The sequence below is a fragment of the Mauremys mutica genome, chromosome 5 (genome assembly GCF_020497125.1).
Source record: "Mauremys mutica isolate MM-2020 ecotype Southern chromosome 5, ASM2049712v1, whole genome shotgun sequence".
NCBI classification, from domain to species: Eukaryota; Metazoa; Chordata; order Testudines; family Geoemydidae; genus Mauremys; species Mauremys mutica.
In genome coordinates, this window is record NC_059076.1 from 8,838,552 (window position 1) to 8,860,753 (window position 22,202).

At 41.0% G+C, this 22,202-nt stretch overlaps 1 protein-coding gene across 13 annotated transcripts in view; it reads left to right on the forward strand.

Annotated features, from left to right (window-relative positions):
* Positions 1 to 22,202, forward strand: part of ADGRL3 (adhesion G protein-coupled receptor L3) — an 834,374-nt gene that overhangs the window by 795,315 nt on the left and 16,857 nt on the right. For 8 of the 13 annotated variants that reach the window (XM_045018212.1, XM_045018214.1, XM_045018216.1 and 5 more), the window contains one exon: positions 8,062 to 12,171. The exons of 3 other annotated variants lie outside the window; for them this stretch is intronic. In XM_045018212.1, coding sequence (XP_044874147.1) covers positions 8,062 to 8,864 — 803 coding nt within the window. In that variant the 3' untranslated portion in view covers positions 8,865 to 12,171. Of the gene's footprint in view, positions 1 to 1,568; positions 1,698 to 5,384; positions 5,403 to 5,801; positions 5,928 to 8,061; positions 12,172 to 22,202 lie in introns of those variants that run through there. 2 more of the 13 variants (XM_045018225.1, XM_045018220.1) reach the window with 2 other exon arrangements.

A 22,202-nucleotide genomic window follows, 5' to 3' on the forward strand; every position in this document is an offset into this window, starting at 1 on the left:
CCTCCTGTCCCGGGTCGGCGTGAGCTGTGCCCCAAAATGGCTGCCACCCTCTCCCCGTCTCACGTATGTTCTTTGTAACCCCTTCTGTTCTGTCATTTTTCCCCTTTTGTTGCTAAGTCATGTTCTGTTTCCTGTCCCCCAGTGACTCTCCCTTGCCCTCCAAACTCCCTTTCCCTCTCACCCTCACCACAGGCCTTCATGTTGTTGCGACTGGGGGGTCCCTTGGCATGCCTGAGCACCTCAGGAGCGGAGGCGGCTGCCTGCATTGGGTGCTGCAGTGGAAGCAAGGAGGGCAGGCTGGTGCCTTTTGAAGAGCAATCTACACCCAGGGCTGCACCTTCGCAGCAGGTTGTTGAAGCAGAGGTGTCATTCTGTTTTCTTCACCCCTACTGCTCTTCTCCACTGTCCTGCAAGCCCCCTCTTGCCTGCTGAAGCACCTCTTGCCCTGGGCCTGCTGACTGGGCAGGGAAGTGTGATAGACCAGGTTAGGCCAGGAAGTAAAGAATATGTATGTGCTTGACACGTCTGGCCAGTGACCGAGGGAACGTCCCTTCTCCCTGCTCCTAGTCTGAGGGTTGGTCTTTGGCAACGATGCCGTGATCCATGTCAGATTTTCAACTGCCCCTTCACATAGATGTGTATTCCTGCTGCGAATTGGCTAAGGCAGGGGAGGGAAGTCACTGCCACAAGAACCAACTTCCTTCCCTTAGGCACAAGGTAGGTGTCTCTCTGGTTACATGCTGAAGAGCAAAAATCCAGCAGCTCAGCCTCCTGAAGTCTAACATAAAGAACAGGCAGAGTTGTGGCCCCTCAGCTTCCTCTAGGTTGTAGTTTCCAAAATGACAGCCAACGAGGATGTGAGTGAAAAATTGTATTTGCAAAGGCAACGTAGAGCCCTGGAATAGCAAGACCTCCATGGGCTGCTCTAGTCCCGTCTGTAGGAACTCTTGAAAGAACTACGATGCTCACGCTTGTGAGGGCACGTTGTTGTTGCACAATAAGCTGTTACCGCGTAGATTTAAAGCACAGTGGATAGAATTGTACTTGCCCTATTGTACGTAAATAGCTGCTCCTGGAATAAGAGCTCTCATAAGTGCCCAAAATCTTATGGAAGCCAACATTTTCCATCCTTCCTTTTTTATATATGTTCCGAGTGACCAGTAAATAAACCCTAGTCAACAGTGAGAGTTGAATGTATTTTCATGTGAGTCATTATTATTGTTTGGTTCATTTGGCACTTTCTGGAGATGATCCCATCCCCCCATTGTGTAGACTGTCACCTTTTGTCATATCCTTGCTTATACTCTGAGCAACTAGGGAAACCGCCATAAATATGGGTTATCAGCATTCCAATCCATTTTCTTTCACATCGACTTGGATTTGTGCATTGTCAGAAACATCTGTGCTGCTTTAGTGGCATATAGTTTTCAAGTCTAATTAGCTGGCTGCTTGTAATCAGGACTATTTCAACTGTTGTCATTCTGAATGTTCTTTTTTCCTTTTTTTTTTATACCATATTTGCCTGATTGACCTTTTTTTTTCTCTGTCTTTCTATCGGGCTGCTCCAGGAGCCATGGCTAATCACCTTATAACCAATGCTCTGCTTCGTCCTCATGGCACTAACAACCCTTATAATACATTGCTCGGGGAATCGGCGGTCTATAACAACCCTTCTGTCAGCATGTACAACACACAAGGTGTGCAGGAGTTTCTCTCTAATTTTTCTAGTGAGGGTCCCATTTTATGTGGCTTATATAGGCCCATTTTTTCTTTTTTCCCTTCGTTCCCCCCCCTGTTTTTTTTGGAACCAGGTATAAATAATCTCTCCTCTCATCTCAGTACATTTTTCCATTTTCCTTAGGTTTTTTCTCACTAGCCCTACCAAATGACCAGCTTCAGTTTAATAGCCACTCATCAGAGCCATTCAAATATGTGTGGTGGTTTTGATTCTTTTGGTTTTGTATTGTTTTAGTCATCGGTGTGTCTTTTGTCCGCTGTATCCATTTATCGCTTTGTTGTCAGTTCGTTTCTTTGTTAAACCATTCATTTTAGAAAGAGGAGCACCTTTCAAGGTAAGTGAGGTCAAAATGGCCTTTGATACCAAAGCTACTCTTGCTTTTGGAATAGCATATAGAAAAATAAATTGTCAATAGCTCATCAATGTATCTGTCAGAGATTATGCATTAAAAAAAAACACCCTTGAGCTCTAATGGAATGAGAAATCTAGACTGATTCCGAAGAGAGCAGATTTTAGAGTGGGGTAATTAATGTATTGTCATGTAAATAAATGCAAACTACATGTGCTTTAAGGAGACCAAATAAGAGCTCCAGGAAACTAGAAACTGGAATCAAATAGCTGCAAAGAGTCAGCTGGACCTACTCTATAAGATTCTACTGCAAAAATCATTTCCTGTGACCTATATGTTTGTCTTCTGTATTTGCTCTGGTTGCATGAGTAGACCATGTTTGTAAATGAACGTCACGATGCTTTTTGTTATAGATCGGTCTATTTACAGATGATTTGCGGAATAAATCTGGTATTTGGACGCTTGATCAGGTTGCATCTGTTAAGTTTGATAGTTCAGCCTTTTATCCTTTTTTTCCCCCATAGACAACTGAATCATTGGAGAGTAACTCTGCTTTCAAACACAAATACTTTCCAAAATGTCAGCTCTCTTTATTTGCTCCTCTTCTAATTAAGATGTCCCTTTGCAGTAAGGGGTCTCATAAAGAAAGTAAATAAATAACGGCAACAGTGCAAGCAATAAAGATATGTTGTAATATGCAGCATTGTTTATGGTAAAATTATATATTGACTTGTATCATTAGGGTCTTTTAATTCCAACCACGAAGGGGAAAGCATATGCATTTGACCTTTTCTCTGTTCATAAATTTCTGGAACCATACTAACTTCTCACAATAAATTAGATTGCACTAATTCTTGTTAAAGGAACTAACATTAAGTGTGAATTGTTCTGAATTTTAAGAGTTTGCTATATCACAACTGTTGAAGCAAATTTTGATAATCTGCACAGTTTGGGTATGTAAATATTTATATTTTCTTGCTGCAGAAGTGTTACGGTTGTTACTGTTAAAAAGATGCTGTGCTTTAAGATTAACATCATTTTACATCTGCTTTCAAAACTAGCCCGGGGAAGTTTTAAACTGGGTTATAGAAGTCCTGGCTGGATGGCAGCAGGAAATGTCGAGTCAGCATTTGGCTTATTGTAATCTCCAATTTTCTTGGCTGTGTGTCTCAGCTCTACAAATGTGCTCAGGGCTGAAATATGACAAAATGTTTCTGCTAGAAAGTGCATTTTAAAAAATGGTCATCCAATTTTAAGGCCCAGCTGCTAATTCTGTTATTTGCACTGAGTAGAACCTCATTCCACAAATAGTCCCTTTGATTTTAAGATGCTACTCAATACAAGGGAGCAGAACTGGGGCCAGAGAGGTTATAAGTATGCTAAAAGCAGACCTGTTCAGGGTTCAGTCAATAGAAATTAAAGAGAACTCCACGAGTACTGATGCCAGTTAAGCCACTGGATATTTACCATTGACTTCAGTGGGAGCAGAACTGAAGTCAGTATTTCTGGGAGACTACGAGTTTATTGATAGCCATATCACGGGAAGTAAGAAGTGTAATAGATATTGCCTTCGAAACTAGGTGATTGTCTCTGGGCAGGAATTTCTTTGCAGTGTTTGAGGTACGTCCCTATGAATTTTAGAGGAGTCCATATTGCAGCCCCAGGTTAGTAAATACAGATTCCACAAAAGGCCTTATGAATCCTCTGGGATTCATGCATACTGACCCCATAGCCAAACTAACGGAGCCATTGTGATAATCTATTGAGTTGATAACACATTATAAATATCCATTCGGTGCCACTTTAGCATGGCTTCTGTGCACTTCCCACGCACTACAAATTGTCACCGCATTTGGGTTTGTCTTGACTAGGATTTAATGGTTACAGAACATCTTCTATCTAACATGTTCTAAAACTCTAACGTAGACAAGGTGGTGGTTTCTTGCACCTCCCTCTGAAACGTCTGGTATTGGCCATTGTCAGAGACAAGGCACTGGGCTGAATGAACCTGAGGTCCGAAACAGGGCAGCAATTTCTGTGTTCCAGTGTATGTCAGTGCTGTTCACGGTGAAGCTACCTTCTCTGCTCTAGACTTTTATAATGTGCTAGCTAAAACATTCTAGCCAAATGACACTAAATCTTAATCAAGACAAGCCCTTTGGATCTGTTATTTCTGGGCAGGGAATCTGCAGCTGCTCTCCCTTGCAAAAGCAGAGTTGAGCACTGCTTGCGGGAATCTGTTTTCACAAGTATTTGACTTCAGGGCGAGCTTGTGTAGCACACTTGCAGACCACATGCCCATCTAGCACTCTGTACTGCGGCACAGTTTTGTCTGAGAACAGGTGTTTGCCATTAGGATCCAAAGCCCATTGAAACCAATGGAAAGACCCTTCAGGTCAGGCCTTAGAAGTCAGTGGTGACACTCTCAATTCCTTCGATGGGATGGGTTTGGCCATAAAGGAGTGAATAAGGTAATGGTTGAGAAATTGAGGGGTTTGCTGAACCATAGAGGTTGCCACAAGTTGGACCTGAGAGAGGAGGTGTTTTCACTGGATAGACTGAAATCAGTTTGAGTCTTGGATAAATGATGGGTGTTTTACAACAGCTTTCGTGAAAGATCATTTTAAGAGAAGAAGGAAATAAGATAATGTAAATGAGGTGTGCCACAAACTAATACAAAATGGGAAATTGAAAGTTAACACTTCATCCTCATCTTTGGTGTGTTTGGTTTAAAAGCAAAAGCAAACAAATAAATCTTCATTGCAAAAGGTTTTAAAATGCCAACACCCCCTGGATGAGCAAAATCACACGGTAACAAAACTGTGTGTGCAAAAGATGTATAGCAAGGAAAACCACAGTATAGCAAGGAAATGCATTTCAATTTCAACTGCCGGGGTGGTTATAACTAACAGTAAGTAAAGACATTCATTCTGATGGCATTAAAGGTGTCTGTCTTTCTGAGTGGGGATTGCCAGTTTAAACTTTACATTTCCAGATGTTTATTCTTGATTTGTATTGCACCCTAAAAATGTAAACTGAGATGGAAAAACTTTCAAAAAGAGATCTTTTTTAAAAGTCACGTTTATTATTGTGCTCAAAACATTTTTTCTCTAAAATGTCAGTATTTTAACCTGCAACAAACCATGTAACAGATTCATGTATTCTGGGCAGTGGAAATGATTTCTGTTAACTCTTTTTTCTGCATATCATCAATTTGCTTTTTACTCATGTTTCTCCTACTGTCGCTGTAAGCTTACTTGTTGTTTTTTCTTTCCTTTTCTTCATGCTGTCGTTTAGAGCCCTACAGAGAGACAAGTATGGGAGTAAAGCTAAACATTGCATATCAAATGTAATTTTTTTAGTTCACTTTTATTGCATCACATATAGATGATGTAGTTATTAAAAATGGTTCATCACTCACAATTCTGAAAACAAAAGAATAAAAACCATATGGATTAATATATATAGTTATATTATATATATTGATACAGATTAGATGCTTTTGTTGTCTATTTTCTTTTTTGTGTCATTTACCCAACATAGGTTCTAAGTCTCATGTAATTGTGTGTGTGTGTGTGTGTGTGTGTGTTACATTGTTTTAAATTAAACATTTTTATTTGCAAAGTCATAAACCTTTTGTCAATTTATATGGCATATTTCATTATGAAACTTACACTATTTCAAATGCAATCCATCCACTTTATTTTCCTACAGAATCTTCCAGCCTCCAATTCTATGCATTGGCAGCAGAAATAACAAGCAGTGTCTCGATGCATAAGTTACTCAGCCATGACCATCAAGCAGACACTGTAGCAACAATCACTCATTACACACAGTCCCTTAAAAATATTTGCTTTTTATTTTCCTTAAACGTTGTGGATCATTTATGGAGACCTTCTAACATGAAAATAAATGGCTTTGTTCTATGTCTGTGATGGCTAGTTTATTTTATGCATAACTTTCCTTGTTTATTTGGAAATACATGATACAACAATATACCATATGCACCAGAAATCCAAAATAGGGATGACATATTCGGGACATTTCACTCAAAGAAAGAACAAAGTCTGTAGTAGCACTTTCCAGTCTTAGCTAGATATACTGAAAGTACTGCATCACAGATATAGACTGAATCCTATATTTTCAGAAGGTACACTAGCAGTGTATTAAGAGTTTTTCTTGCTGATGTGAATGACCATTAATCTTTGTTGTCAACACAGAGCAACTCTAATCCACCACTGCTGGTTCAGTGTTGTCTGTGATTTTTGGCAGCATCTGAATGCACTAACTGAAAAAACGCATGGAAAGTTTCATACAGTCTCATGTTGGGTGTTCATTCTAGTGATCACAATAGTCATTAGCATGATAGCTTAACATGCCAGGACCTGATTCTCCTCTCACTTAAACTGGATTTACTCCACTGGCTTCAAAGCAGTTACTCTTTATCTACAGTGGTGTAAGTGAGTGAAGATCAGGGGCGGCTCCAGGCACCAGCACCCAAGCACGTGCCTGGGGCGGCAAGCCATGGGGTCGCTGCGAGGGCGGCAGGCAGGTTGCCTTCGGCGGCTTGCCTGCGGAGGGTCCGCTGGTCCCGCGGTTTCGGCGGACCTCCCGCAGGCGTGCCGCTGAATCCGCAGGACCAAGGACCTCCCGCAGGCAAGCCGCCAAAGGCAGCCTGCCTGCCGTGCTTGGGGCGGCAAAATACCTAGAGCTGCCCTTGGTGAAGATTCAAGCCCCTGCTTTTTATTTACAGTGTTAGTAGGCTTATGGAAATTTATATAGTTCCTTAAATAGTTTCAGCAAAACCAACTGATTCCCAGAAGGCACAGGTCTAGTTTCTGCAGTTATATACGTATTTTTTCCTGTTGTAGGTCAGAAGTCCTAACATTAGAGGGTTACATTTTCAAAATGGCAGGCAAGCTTATAACTGGCTGACTCATGCAAATGGGAATTATGTGACTAAATACCCAAGCAGCCCTGATGAAAATGCACCCCATCAAATCTACAGTGCCCATAATCCTTACAGCATGCACTGTCCCTGCAATTGAACAAAGCTACCTAATGAAAAACTGAAACTCAGAAACAGCTTTTGAAAGAATATAGTATATGGAGTTTAGCAATAACAACACACACAGAACTGTAATCCCTAGCATATGACTATGATATAAAATTCACAGCACAGCATCATGCAAATAATTTTGATCATGTCCTTGTAACAGAAGGAATGTGATACATAATTTCTTTGCAAATATGTCTCAAAGATAGAAAATGATTTAAAAAATCAAACACAGATACACAAGCTAGTCACCATGAAGCAAAAATTATAAGTTATATCCATGCAACTCCATTGCATCAAGTGGAGTCACATTAAGCGTAAGGAAGATAAGAATTTTTTCCCCAAGATCTCACATATGCTGTCAGTTTACTAAACCATGTTTTGGGAATGGGATAGCTATTCTACAAATACAGGTCCGCCGCTTATGTAACTTGTCATCGTTCCGTTGAAATCAGTGGTGCTAGGACAATTTATACCAGCTGAACATCTGCCCCATAGATTTCTTAGTTTTAAGGAACATATAAAAGAAGCTGAGATTTGGGAGCAGCTATGTGTGATATGAACAGGAGCTATTTGGAAGGCTGTTCCTTCTTATAAGCTACTGACAAATCAAGTGCAATACCTGATACCAGATATCATTTTCAGTGGAAAAACCTTAATCTTATTAGCTAGAGCGCTTGTTCCCATGTAAAAGATTATTAAGCTTTTTTGTTTTTTCTATGATGCTACTATTGTTATCAAACCAAATCTATTTTTTTTAATTTTTAATTTTGTTTGATAAAAATTTTTACACAGCTGCTGTGTTAACATAGCAACACAGTGCAGCATTGATTGATTAAGAAAGTGTGATGTTTGTACGAGTCCTGCGCGAATGTCCTGTTTTGCCCAAGTCACCCTCTCTTGTGTGATGTTTTTCAGAGGGGCTTCTGAACAATGCCAGGGATACAAGTGTCATGGATACTCTACCACTGAATGGTAACCACGGCAACAGCTACAGCATCGCCAGCGGCGAGTACCTGAGCAACTGTGTGCAAATCATTGACCGTGGGTATAATAACCACACCGAGACTGCCCTAGAGAAAAAGATCCTGAAGGAACTCACCTCCAACTACATCCCTTCCTATCTGAACAACCACGAGCGCTCCAGCGAACAGAACAGGAACCTGGTGAACAAACTCGTCAACAACATCGGCAGTGCGACCGAGGACGACGCCATCGTCCTCGACGATGCCACCTCCTTCAATCACGAGGAGAGCCTGGGCCTGGAACTCATCCACGAAGAGTCCGACGCCCCCTTGCTGCCGCCAAGGGTTTATTCCGCTGAGAACCACCAGCCACACCACTACACCAGAAGACGGATCCCGCAAGATAACAGCGAGAGCTTTTTCCCCTTGCTAACCAACGAGCACACAGAAGACCACCAGTCGCCCAACAGGGATTCTCTGTATACCAGCATGCCCACGCTGGCTGGCATGCCCGTCACAGAAAGCGTTACCACCAGCACCCAGACCGACCCCCCCACGGCCAAAAGTGGTGATGCCGACGATGTGTACTACAAAAGCATGCCAAATCTAGGCTCCAGGAACCACGTCCATCAGCTACACACTTACTACCAGCTGGGGCGAGGCAGCAGTGATGGTTTTATAGTCCCACCGAGCAAAGACGGGACTTCCCCCGAAGGGAGTTCCAAAGGACCTGCTCACTTGGTCACTAGTCTATAGAAGATTAAGCAAAAATGTAAAACAACCAACATCCCCTCCCTCTCCTCTCTAACACCTGGTTTACTGTTCTGAGTTAATACAAGCAGTGGTAATATTGTGCGTACTCCTAAATCTTCGTGCTGTTCTAAAAAACAAACAAACGGTCAGACTTTTTTTTTACTGGAATTTTTAGGCCAGCCCGGGGAGAATAAGAACTGATGAAATTCCACCCCTTTCCTCCCCTCCCTCTCTCAGACAGACTTCATTATGTTAATGAAAGAGATACAACAGATAATGGCACACTTCGTGGCCTTCTCGAGTTATGCTGTGTTTGTTTAAACATCCTTGATGCTCTGTTGCTATTATTACTGAGGACCTGATTTAAAACGAAAAAAAAAAAAGGCCAAAACGTGCATTTGAAACTAGTAGCGATGATGCATCTCGGTGGGAGTGCTGCACAAAGAACAAACAACAACAAAAAATAGCAAAACTGTTTATTATGAATCTGTATCACATAATGGTTTTTGGTCACTCACAACTTGATTTAACTGCAGCGCGCTTAGCTGTGGGAGCAAACAAAACAAAATCTAATGAAACGGAAGGGAATTCTAGAATTATATATGCTACACGCATATTTTATGTTTTGCTGTATTAACTGACGATAAAAAAAACTAATGGCAGAAAAAAAATTGAACAATTTCTATGTAATGTACAGATACTAGCATTGCACATATAGTCTGCTTTTTGTTCCTCCAGAACTTGCGTCCCTGTTAATGTAGTGGAAAAAAAAATAACTTTTTCTGTTGTGCTGGTCTTGCAAATTTGTCTACCAGTAGGAGCAAGGTTTTTCATAAATCCTTTTTTGCCATTGTTTTCTTTAAAAATTTCACTGGGCAAAAAAACCCCAAAAAAACAAAACAAAAAAAAGTCACTTTCTAAGGTTCGTATTCTAGTAATACAATCACAAATTCTTTCCAACCAATGGAATTTTCTTTTTCTCATGCTTTCTCTTTCTTCAGTCGGTGTATTGCCAACAAAAATTTCGCAGATTAGAGCAGGGCAAACTTTATGTTTACAGTGCACAACCGATGATAATAATAATAATAATAATAATTAATATGAAGCGTATTTGGCAAGCCGTCCCTCACCCAGGCAGTAGGCACGGTACTAGAAGCCAAGAGATCTCTTATAGTTATAGCTGGGCTTCTGCATGTGAAAACAATATCCCTGTAGGAGTTAAGAGTCTTCAGGCCTCAGTCTGGTTCCCAATCTAGGCACTTGTACTGCAGTGGTTAAAAAAAAAAAGAAATTTGACTGTCTTATAACAAGAATTTGAAAACCAACTATTTTGAAGTGATTAAAAAAATCCTCTGTTCATTATTTTCCTAACAGGAAATTTATTTATTTGATAGGATTTGAAGTAATGTAGGCTTTCCGGAGGTAAATTAGCAGCACAGATTATAATTTTTTTTTAATTTATGATCCATTTTGTATGGTCTCAAAGTTGAATGACCTCATTACTAATATTTGTTGTAAAAGTGAAACTTGTTTGCCAACCAATAAACAACTGATTAAGATTTAGAAGATACTGTATGTACTGTACGACTAAACTTTCTCTTCATTTTTCTCTCCCTTCCTGTCTTCAATACAAGAGTTTTGATTCCTTTAGGCCACAGGTGAGCAGAGCCAAGGAAAGGAGCCCTAGATGAATAACTTAAGCACAAAAATGATATAGCTATGGCTGACTGGAAGGATATAGAAAATCAAGCTAGGTGTACTTTGTCTTGGGGTAGGGATGAGATGAAGTGAACCTGCTTTTTAGCAGGTTACTGCATAGGTCTAGTGGGTTTCTACTGTATAAAGTAGCCTAGGACATGAAGATAATTTGAGTACAGTATTTCATGTGTTGTACCTTTTTAGCACTGCAATATCCATTATATCTTTTTGGTACTTTGGTTCTTCTGATGTTACAATCTGTTGGTAGTGTGGCAAACAGTAAAAAAATGGTCTCCCTAGCCACCATTTGTGGTCTTTATATTTTAATGGTGTGGACCAATGAGAAACAAGTTATCTAAAAAAGAACCACTGGATCCTCCCAACTATTCCAGGGTCAATTTCAGCCACTTTACAAAGACCTCCAGTTTCTAACAGGAGTTTGATGGTCCCTCTGAGTATTTAGCCGGGAAGACATATATAAATTACTTCCCCAATCTGGGGTGTCTCCTCTATTGTGTTGCTTGCCAGTGTATTGCCATACCAAACTCTCCTCCAACTCACCTTGAAATTAATTTTTGAATAGATCACAATTATATAACTTTCCCAAAGACAAAATATGTAATTTAGAAAAGTCAACACAATAGAACAGAAAGACTGACAACAAAAATAAGTGCCTCAGGGCACACCCAGCACTGACTATAAAGTGACTCAGATGCTAATTCTCATAGAGCTGTTGTGCATTGCTCTGTCGAGGTCTGGTCCTGCTTCCATGCAAGTCAGTGGCAAAACTCCAATTAACTTCAGTGAGAGAAGAAGGACTTGGGGTGGGTAGGTGATGTCTCCATTATTGCATGCTTTCCCTGTTTGATGAACAAAATCTGTTGGCTACACAGTTACAGACTATAGGCCACATTCTGTTATCCTTTACTCACCCTGAGTAGTACTTACTCTGCAAGCTGCTGTACTGACTTCAGTGGCATTACTCCTGAAATAAAGTAGTAATCAACGTGATTATTTAAGGGTATTAGACTCTGGCCCTGAGAAATCCCAAACAACACAACACCACACAGTACTAGTTATCTGGATGGCTTCTTCTAGCCACTTATTCAGATTGGAAATATGTGCTGAAGGGAACCCCATTTTTGAGTGTAGGAGGTAACCCCAGAGAGCTGGCTGCAGACGCTAGAGTTTACACTCAACAACAAGCAGCATTCTACTTCAATGCCGAGCAGCTGGGAACAGTTGTCTTTGTAACACTGTGGGAACCATCTACAACCCAGTCTTCCCTCTTTCTCTTGGTGCTGCCAGCCTGATGCCCTAAAACTTGCTGCTCTTTTTATTATTATTATGGGGTCAGTGTGATTGAGACAAATGGCAAGCTGTAAATTTACGCGTGCAAAGGTAAAGACAATTTCAGCTTCTCCATGGACGTAACTTCAGTGCAGCAAGTCAAGTGGACACTGTTGATGATCTACTACACTTGAATTATGTATATTTCTGAGAAGGACAAAACCTTCAACAGCAGCAGACTCCCAAAATGCTTGTAGAGGGACATGGCAGAATTAAATTCATGCAGAGGGTAAGATCTTTCACAGTGATTGTTGTCATAATAAAAGGCCAGTGGTTAATAAAGGTGGTGTTTACTGGTGTGTCTGATGCAGAACAAGAACTCGTTTATGGCTGATACATTGCTGAATCAATGTATCCTAGTGAAAATGTTATCCTTGTGATGTTGGCAAGGTCATGGTCTCTCTATGTTATTCATTCCACTTCCCCTTTATTGAGGACTCAACAGTCTTCCTTCCCCTCATCTCTCTTATTTTCCCTCCATTTGTCAATCCATGCTCTCTCCTCTAACTTCTCTCACTTCACAACTCTCTGGGTACAGAAAACACTTCATTTTACACCTGTCTATATTCATCCCATGCCAACCTTGCATTACAGTATCCATTCTTCTGGATGGCTTACAGACATCGAAAAGGTTGACTCATAAAACGGAGGGGATATAATGCTATTTATGGTAATTAAATTAATCCAACATAGTTTTCACAGAGTCACGGAAACGTAGGGCTGGAAGGGGACCTTAATTCCCCCAGCACTGAGGCAGGACTAAGTAAACCTAGACCATCCCTGGTGAGTGTTTGTCCAAACTATTCTTAAAAACCTCCATTGATGGGGATTCCACGACCTCCCTTGGAAGCCTGTTCCAGAGCTTAACTCCCTGAGAATTAGCAAGTTTTTCCTAATATCTAATCTAATGTCTCATGCTGCAGATTAAACCCATTACATCCAGTCCTACTGCCAATGGACATGAGAACAATTGATCACCATCCTCTTTATAACAGCTCTTAATATAGTTGAAGACTCCCCTCAGACTTCTTTTCTCAGGACTGAATGTGCCCAGTTTTAAGCCTTTGTTGCTTCGTTTTATTTCTTGCCCTTTACTTTAAGGCGTGGTCCCATGTTGTGCCAACCATTTGGACACTGGCGTGGTGAAGGCTACTGTATGCTGACCTATCGTTGCAGCACCGTGGACTATCCCGTGTCAATGAGTACCCATTTTAACTGAGCTACAATGTGTTGATGTCATCTGCATAATCTGCAGTACGTAAAATTGAACTCTGAAGTTCATGAATTCAGTCCTTGGAGTCTGAAAAAGTAGGAGTGAGAACGTTAAAGCGGCTAAGCACTTTCCAAGTATAAGAATATTTTGAATACAAAAAACATTTGGAAAGCACAGCAGATAAGAATAACTGAAGAGTGTGTTTAGGTGTGTGTGTGCACACGGGCATGCCTGTGAGAGAGACACAACAGTCAGCAGCAGTGAATGCTATCGTTATGGCTATCCATTAGTTTATATTTTAACATGTTCGGAACTTTCCAAAACAGAAAGCTTTTGGGCTGAATTTGTATGCTTTGCCTATAGTAAAAGGAATTTTGTTTCCCAAGGCTCTGAAAAATTTCATCTGCCTTTTTGAGTTAGGAAAAAAGAAATACATCTTTCCAGCCTAAAAATATCTTGATCACGCTTAAAGAAAAAAAAAGGAGGGGGTCAGGCTTCAACAAAAAATGGATAGATGGATGAACGCTCACACTTTTTGAAAATTTTGGTCTGAATTTAGGTTCCTAAATCCCCTTTTAGGTATCTGAATAAGTGGCCTGATTTTCAACAGTGACTGAATTCAGTGGAGCTGCTGCCGGCTTTGCACCTTTGAAAACTAGGCCTCTTATTTAGGCGCCTAACTTCAGACATCCCTTTTGGAAAACTCTTGTTCACAATCCTTACCTGGAGTGCTCACTTTGCTGGGATTTGGGGAAGAATGAAAAGCATTATATGATGTCTACTTTGTGATTTTAGACAGCCCTGAGCAACAGGCAGTGAGTGAGCTGCATTCCCCAGGAATAGCCCTGGGAGGTGCTGTGATGCAGGGATCCTTGTAATTTGCGGCTGCGCTGCATATTAGAGAACCGAACTGACTCCACCCATTTCCCATCCCACCCAACCAACCTTCTCTGATGGGGAAGCAGTGTGTAGATAGCGATGACTTCCCCGTAGTTCTTTGTTTGGACATGTAGCAGAGTAAGCTATAGGTAATTGACGTGACAGCTCGCTGGCACTCACTAAGATTTCAGCCCCTCTGTCTACAGGCTGACTGCAGATTGTGTCTGTCTGGCCTGTTTGGCATCAAGGCTGCTGCAGGGATAATTTGCATTAGAGAAATCGTGAAAATCTGGAACTCTAGAGAAAAAATTAAAAGAAGGCGGTCAAGAGCTTTTATAAATATTTTACTTTCCATTCTCCTCCTCTCCTGCCAGGGCTGTCTCTCAATAACATCTGCAGCACTAGCTTCTAAATGTCTCTTCTGCAGCTGGGGATCAGTAGTACACAGCAGTAGTATGGCTACATCCCATCTTCCTGTCAGAGCACCCCAAAACTGCAGCCAGGAAGGGGCAGAGGTGTAGGATTTACTGTGCTGGGCCTATGCCACCAGGCAAAACCCCAGGCGGCTGCCTAAACTGGCTTCCAGTAGTCCAAAGCAGGAGGGCTGGGGGCAAGGATCTGGCCCAAACTAACTTAATGTATAGCTGCTTATGTAAAAATAGCGTGGCTATGTAATGTTACTGGAAACTGAATTGCACCGCCAAGCTTTGCAATTCTAATAGTGCATCCTTAACGTAGCAGTCGCACTGGTTTTTTGCATCTCACACACCTGCGCAGAACAGCATACACAAAACAGAACACCCTGCAGACTTCCACAAGCAACAGGAATGAAAAGATACCTTTCCCTTCTAAAAACTGGCTATGGAGACCCTAAGAGCACACAAGCTTGAACAGCGATCACTGCTAGTGTCCCTCCTCCATGAAAAATAACTGAAAAGGGGGCAAGCTCCTATTTATTTTTAGCTATTTAACCTCACTCGATGCTGATTTTGGTTAGTGACTATTGCAAGGGTGAAATGTTGTAAGATATTAATAAGCATAGACGTGTAATGCAGTCTCGGGGTCTTCTTTATGGTGTAGAATTCTGAACATCCAAGGGCACAACACTGAAATCAGATAATCTTGTTTTGTTAAGCACTGATTTTTATTTCCTCTGTATTGTTGTTTTGAGTCTTTGAAGTGGAGATCAGCAGAGACAAAATTAACAATGGCTCTGTGATCAGGGAAGCTGTTGACCATTCATGATGCGTCACTGAAGTTAGGTCAATTTACACTATTTTCATCTGTAAGAGCAGTTGATCTGGGATCAAAACAACTAGAGTTTTGCATATTCCCGCAGCAGTCAGTGAGCCAGATCCCTAGCTGATATAGTCAGCCTAAAACCACTGAAATCAGTGTATGTCGCATTGATTGACACTAGCTGGTTATCTTTCAAAACCGCTCCACTCCAAAGATTTGGACAAAATTTGATGCACTCTGAGTACACTGTAGGCCTTCTCATACAGTAATCACTACACATGTGGATATGCCTGTGACCTCCTCCGGAGTTCTGGTGTGCAGTCATTACAGGATTGGAATCAGAGGCAGTGCTCTGAAATGGCTCTGTGTAATTGTGTGTCAGATGGAAAAGGGTAAAAATCACTGAAAGCAACTTCCTAGCACCTAGGAAAGGTGCTTTTCTAAGCTGCCTGACACAAGCATCAGTCCATGCATATAACGTTTTATGTGTAGGATAAAGAAAATCTGGAACGATAGAGAAAAAATTAAAAGAACGCTGTCAAGAGCTTTTATAAATATTTTACTTTCCATTCTCCTCCTCTCCCTTGTCCCTCCTCCCTTCCTCCCTCCCACCAATACCAGCAGAGGAGTTTAAAACAGTATTTGTTTCCCTGCATGTTTCGTCATCATTCATTTGGTTCTTCTTTCTAATATAGCCCAATAGAGCAGCATGCATCTATAGTCTTCCTCTTGTCTTCGCCCCAAATGTACACCAGAAAGTAGCATGCCAGCTAGAAGGCAAACCCAAGTGAGAATGCAATGTAAGTGTAGAATAATACGTGTAATGTGCACAGCTCAGAAGATGTTGCATAAAGCATATGGATAGAGCCAATGCCACAATAAGCAGCTATTAGGGTTGGTTCAGATACATCTGGGACCTCTTCCAAAACCATTCACTTGTGCCCACAGCCTGGCAACAAGGTGGGGTAATTCCCTCCTCCTCGCTGCCCTGAATTTGCTCTGCGATGCCAGCTATGTGTGGGGTGGGGGGGACAGGGAGAGAATGGGTGATGCATGTGTGTGTGTTTGGAGAGTAGCTAGGGTTACGGTGGATGATGTTCACCTGTTAAAAAGGAAGAGGAGGACCCATGATTTGTCCCAGGTGGTGCTGTGATAAAGGGGAGACCACATGGTCCCCAGAGGGTTTGAGTTACAAACCCAGAGGCCTCAGTCAGTTGAAAGCAGCTCATATGCCTTACAGTGCAGCACCCGTGCCTGAGCAGTAACCATCACTCTAGGATTTCAGCCCATTCCTGCTGTGCTAAGGCCATCCAGTGTGGCAGCCCTATTCAGCTGGAGGTTTGGTACCTGTGTCTGAACATCCCCTGGTGCCAGACCCAGACGTCCATGGAGATTTAGTCTCCTTGAGGAGGGACAATAAACAGCTTGACGTTCAGTCAACAAAACTTGAACCCAGTGTGTGCGCTGTTACGTACATTGTGAGCATTCGCCTCAGAAATTCCGTGGTTGGAAAATGCGGCACAATAGCCATGGGTTAATAAAGGGAAATAGCTTTTCTTTCAAACATGTGCACTAAACGGGAAAAGATGACTGAAGTTCAGAAAAAAAGAACCACCAAGTCACTTCTAAGAAGGAGCCAATCAGAAGGAACTTTGCATCTGCCTTCTAATTGGTTCATCAAAGTGAATAATTGTTTTCACTACTCGGTTAGAATGAGTCAATATAGACTAACTTACATATACAATCTTATTGGTTAACGTTACTCCCATACTGCTGCTCTCTGGTCAGGCAAAAAATTGGAGCTATAGACTTGCCAAGTGAATGTTTTTAACTAATCAAGAGTCAGAACTTCCTGCTTTTATGTAACAAAATCTTATGGGTTTCTCCACAACTGGAGACTGATACAGAAAGCAGGAAGGAAAAAGGTATCTATAGAAGCTGCTCATTTTTGGCAAGTTGTAAGAACATATGGATGATCAATGAAACAATATGTATACGATGTCCTAGGAGATATATTCTATTTAACATGGAAACATTGTAGACTAGCCTAGTTAGTTTTAATTTGGAAACCTTTTGTTTCCAAACTGAAATAGCTATTACAGGTGCCTGCTAGTTATCAATCATATAATTCATGTACACATTTCAGCTGGTGATACTCTTACCCAAAAACATGCCAACAAAACATTTTCTTAACTACTAGCAGTTTGCTTGGTTTCCTTTTCCTCTGTGTATATTCTTTTCTGTGTCTATTCCTTAAATGCTCTGTACAATCACATGTAAAACACCCAAGCTAAAAACCTCAATAAAAAACTCCATAAAGATGAAGCAGCAGGACAGTGCAGTTATTATGAGCTGGAAGCAAAGGGTTGATATTTTGACAGAGCTTTTTAAAAAAGGAAAACAGAAAACTCATGAAGCAGCCATCATGCTCAATTGATATGCAGGCTAACTCCTCAGCTGGTGCAAATCTGAATAGGCCCATTCAAATCACTGAGTTACAGATCTGGCTGACAACATACTTCTTGAAAGCCAAGTCGCTAGTTAAAAGGCCTGTTATTTCCCCAGCACAAATTAATCTGCCTTTGCTTGATGATCTGCTACTTGGTCTAACAGAAGACCCCCCTACAAAGAAGCTTGCCCTGGTAAGCAGAATAGAAGAGACAGGAATTTCATCCTTATGCTGTGTAGTATTTATGTCGTCTTTGTGATGCTATATGTGGTGGTGGTAACACTAGCTTTCTTCATGTCCATGTCCAGTGAGCGTAATGTATTATTATATGCAGTTGTCTGGCCGCGAGAAAAGCTGAGGAATGCCAAGAAAGTAACATTATGCTGCCCTTCACATATATAGATGACCCAATATCGTAGTGTGCCAGTTGTAATTGACTGCATGTTACCCTACAACTCTGAAAAGGTTATTACCAGCAGCAGGACACTCCATGGGTAAATTATGGCTGTAATAATACTGTTTTCGACCTGTCTCCCGTCACTTACCTTTGAGGCATTTACTTCAGCATTTAATTTGGATCCCAGTGGCAGAAAATCTAAAAGTGCTTCCAAATGCAGCAAGATGTTAACACACTCTGAAGACCTTGTATAATAGTTACAACAAAGATAGCTGTGAAACACCATTGTTTTCACTGGAGAAAGTTTTTGGGGAGAGCGTCAAGAGATGATAACCAGACCATTAATCAATTGAGCCAAAAAAAGACTAATGGGAATTTTGAACAAATCCCCTACACAATAATAATAATCCTGACACATCAGTTAAAACTTAGAATAGGGGGGGAAATAAGTCATTTGACCATAGCTGATTCTTGCTGTGCTTATTACTTTGTCTGGCTTGAATGTGCCAAGAACATTGTTGCTGGCGCCTTCAGTTTCACGTCCCTGTCAGTCACCTTCGATGGCCAGCTATAGAGAAGTGAGTGCGCACTCGGGGCTATCCTGCAAGAACTAACAAGATGATGCTTTATGAGCCAGCACCAAACTCAAATCAGCATTTTAAATAAAACGGGATGGGATACGAACTCTTGTGCCCTGCGTTCCACCACCTTTGCAGCAGGAGAATAGTGGCTCAGCGCTGTCTGCTGGAGTCCACGCACATGAGGTCTCTGGAGGGAAAAAAGTCAGGGACGAGGTCTCAGTGAATTATTTTTAGCAAATAGTAAATTGACAAATTCATTTTTGGGCCACTGAAACTAACCATGAATTGAGTGAATTTAAGTGAATAGTTTTGGCCCAAAGAAATGATTTTTTTAAAGTCAAAGTGGTTCATTTTGACCATATGTCAAAATGACATTTTGTTTTGAAATTTAGCTACATTTATTTATCAGATGGAAACACAAACAAAAAGGGTTAAAAAAATTCCACAAATGAAACAAAAAATGTTTTGCGGTTAAACAAAACATTTTATTTGACCTGAAACAAAAAATATTTTTTTGTTTTTCATTTTGGTGAGAAAACCCCAAAAATTCAATTTCAGTTTGAATTTTCAAATTCTTTTTCCAGATTTTTTGGTGCTGCCCCATCCACCCAAACAAACAAACAAAAAACCCCACACAATTATTTGCTCAACTCTTACAGTGCTATTTGTTTCACATGTTGGATGCTCTTACCATAATAAAGTGGGCAATGAAATCTGAGATGAGCCTGCCCATTGGAAGGATTTCCCCTCCCCCACAAAAGGGAGGTCCCACTGTAGCAGGGAATGCAGGTCCCAAATGCATGTTCTGCATGGAGATATCCTTGTAAAAAGGAGTTAAGCAGCTAAAAAGCAAACTGCTGTTAGCTTTTCCCTTCCAGTTTCCATGCTCCATTGTGAAATCATTATGGGGTTACACTGCCAACGCGTGTTGTCACACAGGGGTTTGAGACACACAGTATTTCCATATGGTTGGACTAGGAAATAATTGTGCTCTCAGAGCCTGTGCTGTGGAAACACTTGTCAAATGCTGAGTTTTTAAATGGTTAACAAAGAAACACGTACATTAAATGAAACGTAGTGACCACAGTGAATTCTTAGTTGAATTCACAAACAGTTCTTTACATGTTAATAATTTTATACAAATACCAACAATTACATAAAGCCTTTCCCCTGATGAACTCCAAACACATTACATATGGTCAGGAATTCAGCATTCCCTCGGAACACTGATTCACTGAAAATTGTGACCCTCCCGAGTTCATAGCATGTCAACGGCAGATCCGGGAGTCCTCTGCCCTAACCTCTACACCAATGCACCCTCCTTGTTAGCTTTACTGATAATGGATCAATTGGATCTGATTTTCAAAAGATTCCAGCACCACGGTTGAAAACAACAAGAAATTTTCCGCATGTTCAGAAAGACTTATGATGCACTGTCCTTGCTCCGTTGGCCAAGGATCGCTAATGGGACTCTCTTTGACGCCCAATAACTCTTCAGTGACACATCTGTGCTAGTGCGGTGCATACTGATGAAAGGCGCGTTCTTCCTTGAGTCTGAGTATGCCTCACTCGCTTCACCTGCTCCCAGAGGTCATCATCCTACCAGGTTTTGTTTTCTCCAGTTGTCTCTTTTTAGGTTGATGATGTCCACAACAGAACCCCAATGGAGACCTAGCCAGTACTGAGTAGGGTTTGTATGTGACAACCAATCAGTTTACCTTCTAATTCCCCAGACCATCCTTTGGGATTCAGCTTCCCTACCTGTGTTCTCCGCCTTCTGTTTGTGCATTTGATTACTCCATTATCTTTGTCCTTACTGAATCTCCTTTTATACAGGTCAGACTATTCCCCAGCTATGCAAACCCATGCTACATTGTTTTGGAGACTTGCAGTAATATAAACTATGAACTTGATTGCCTGCAGAAATGGTCTGAAACTTACCAAATGAGATTCTTATAAGGACAAAGGTAAAGTGGTTCCACATAAGTTAATTAGTGAAGTCTGTATAGCTTTAGATTCAGATACTGAATATCTAATCTCTGACCTTTTTTAGTAGCCATATTACAAGCAATCTATCTAATCTGTGTTTCTCTAGTTTCCCTAAGAGAATGCCTCAAGGAACTAAATGAAATGTCATATAATGATATACTATGCCCACTGCATTTCTTTTATCCAGTCAGCTTATTATCCTAGCTAAGAAAAATAATTCAAGTTAATTCACCATAATTTGTTATTGACAAACCCATTTAATCAGTTATGTCACCTTCTTTTTCCAGAAATGCTTACAATGTGACTTCTGTATTAAAGACCCAATACCGCAGCACTGACTTCAATGGAAAGACTCAGTTGCATCTGTGGGTGTTGGATTAGGCTCTAATTGTGCTAGAAATGTACTGAGTATTGATGCTAAGCAGAAATGAGAGCAGTTCACTAAGTTCTGTACTTCCTCTCTCTCTCTCTCTCTCTCTCTCTCTCTCTCTCTCTCTCAAAAAAAAAAAAGGCTCCGTGTTTTCCCTTTTCCGGCCTTCTGGGGACCTCATCTCTCCTCTATGAGAGCCAGTGTTTCCATATTCATTCTGTTGGGCCCTTTAGCACTCTAGGCTGAACTTCACTGGCTGCCTGATGAGCTGAATATTTTCCAGTAGTTCGTCTTTAGCCTATTTACTGCCTCGTAACCTCTCTGTTTCCTCATTAACTACGATTGCATTAAGCTGTGAGTTACTCTTACGCTTCTTAAGTGAAGTATGCAGCAAAGTAGCTATGAGCCATTTCATCTGTCACCCTGACATCCGTTATTTGCTCTTCCTGCCTGTTAAATACACAACCTAAATTTTATTTAGTCATCTCCACAGCCTCTGATGTACCTGTACACTTCCTTGTTCCCTTGTACAGCCTTTGCTCCTACAGGTCCTTAATATCTCCTTATACATCCTCCTCTTTCCCCTGGTAATTTCCCCTTCTTCCCATATTACCGATTAGCTCTTTTTGCTCTAAATAATTTCAGTGTCTGCTTTGCTAATTGCTCTAGCAATTGACTGGGTGTAGAAATGAAACATACTAGCCTGTAATTCCCTCATGTTTCCCTTTTACCCTGCCAAAGATGGATAACCCCAATTAATACTTCAGTTCAGTATGGTTAAAGAGGATGACCCAGTGGCTTATTAGAACACTTATTTCTGATTTTCTAATGATGGTCCTATAATTAAACAGGATAAAAATAAAATAAATCAATAAAGATATTTATCAAATGGAGAATCACTATATCAATTCTTATCTTGATGCTTGCAGATGGAAGGAATTATGGATTCACTAAAGCAATGATCTCAACACCTCTTTAGTGCTAAAGAGATGTATCATTTAGTGCACATCAGTAAGAGAACAGCAGCGTATTAGGAACCCACAACCTAGTCATCCAGGAAGCTTAGTCTACAGTCAGCTTTACCTGGGAATTTGCCTTTGTTATGTTCATGCTATACACACAGAGAAGCTAGATGAAAACATCTGATATGCTTGCTGGAAGGTTGCACCATAACAC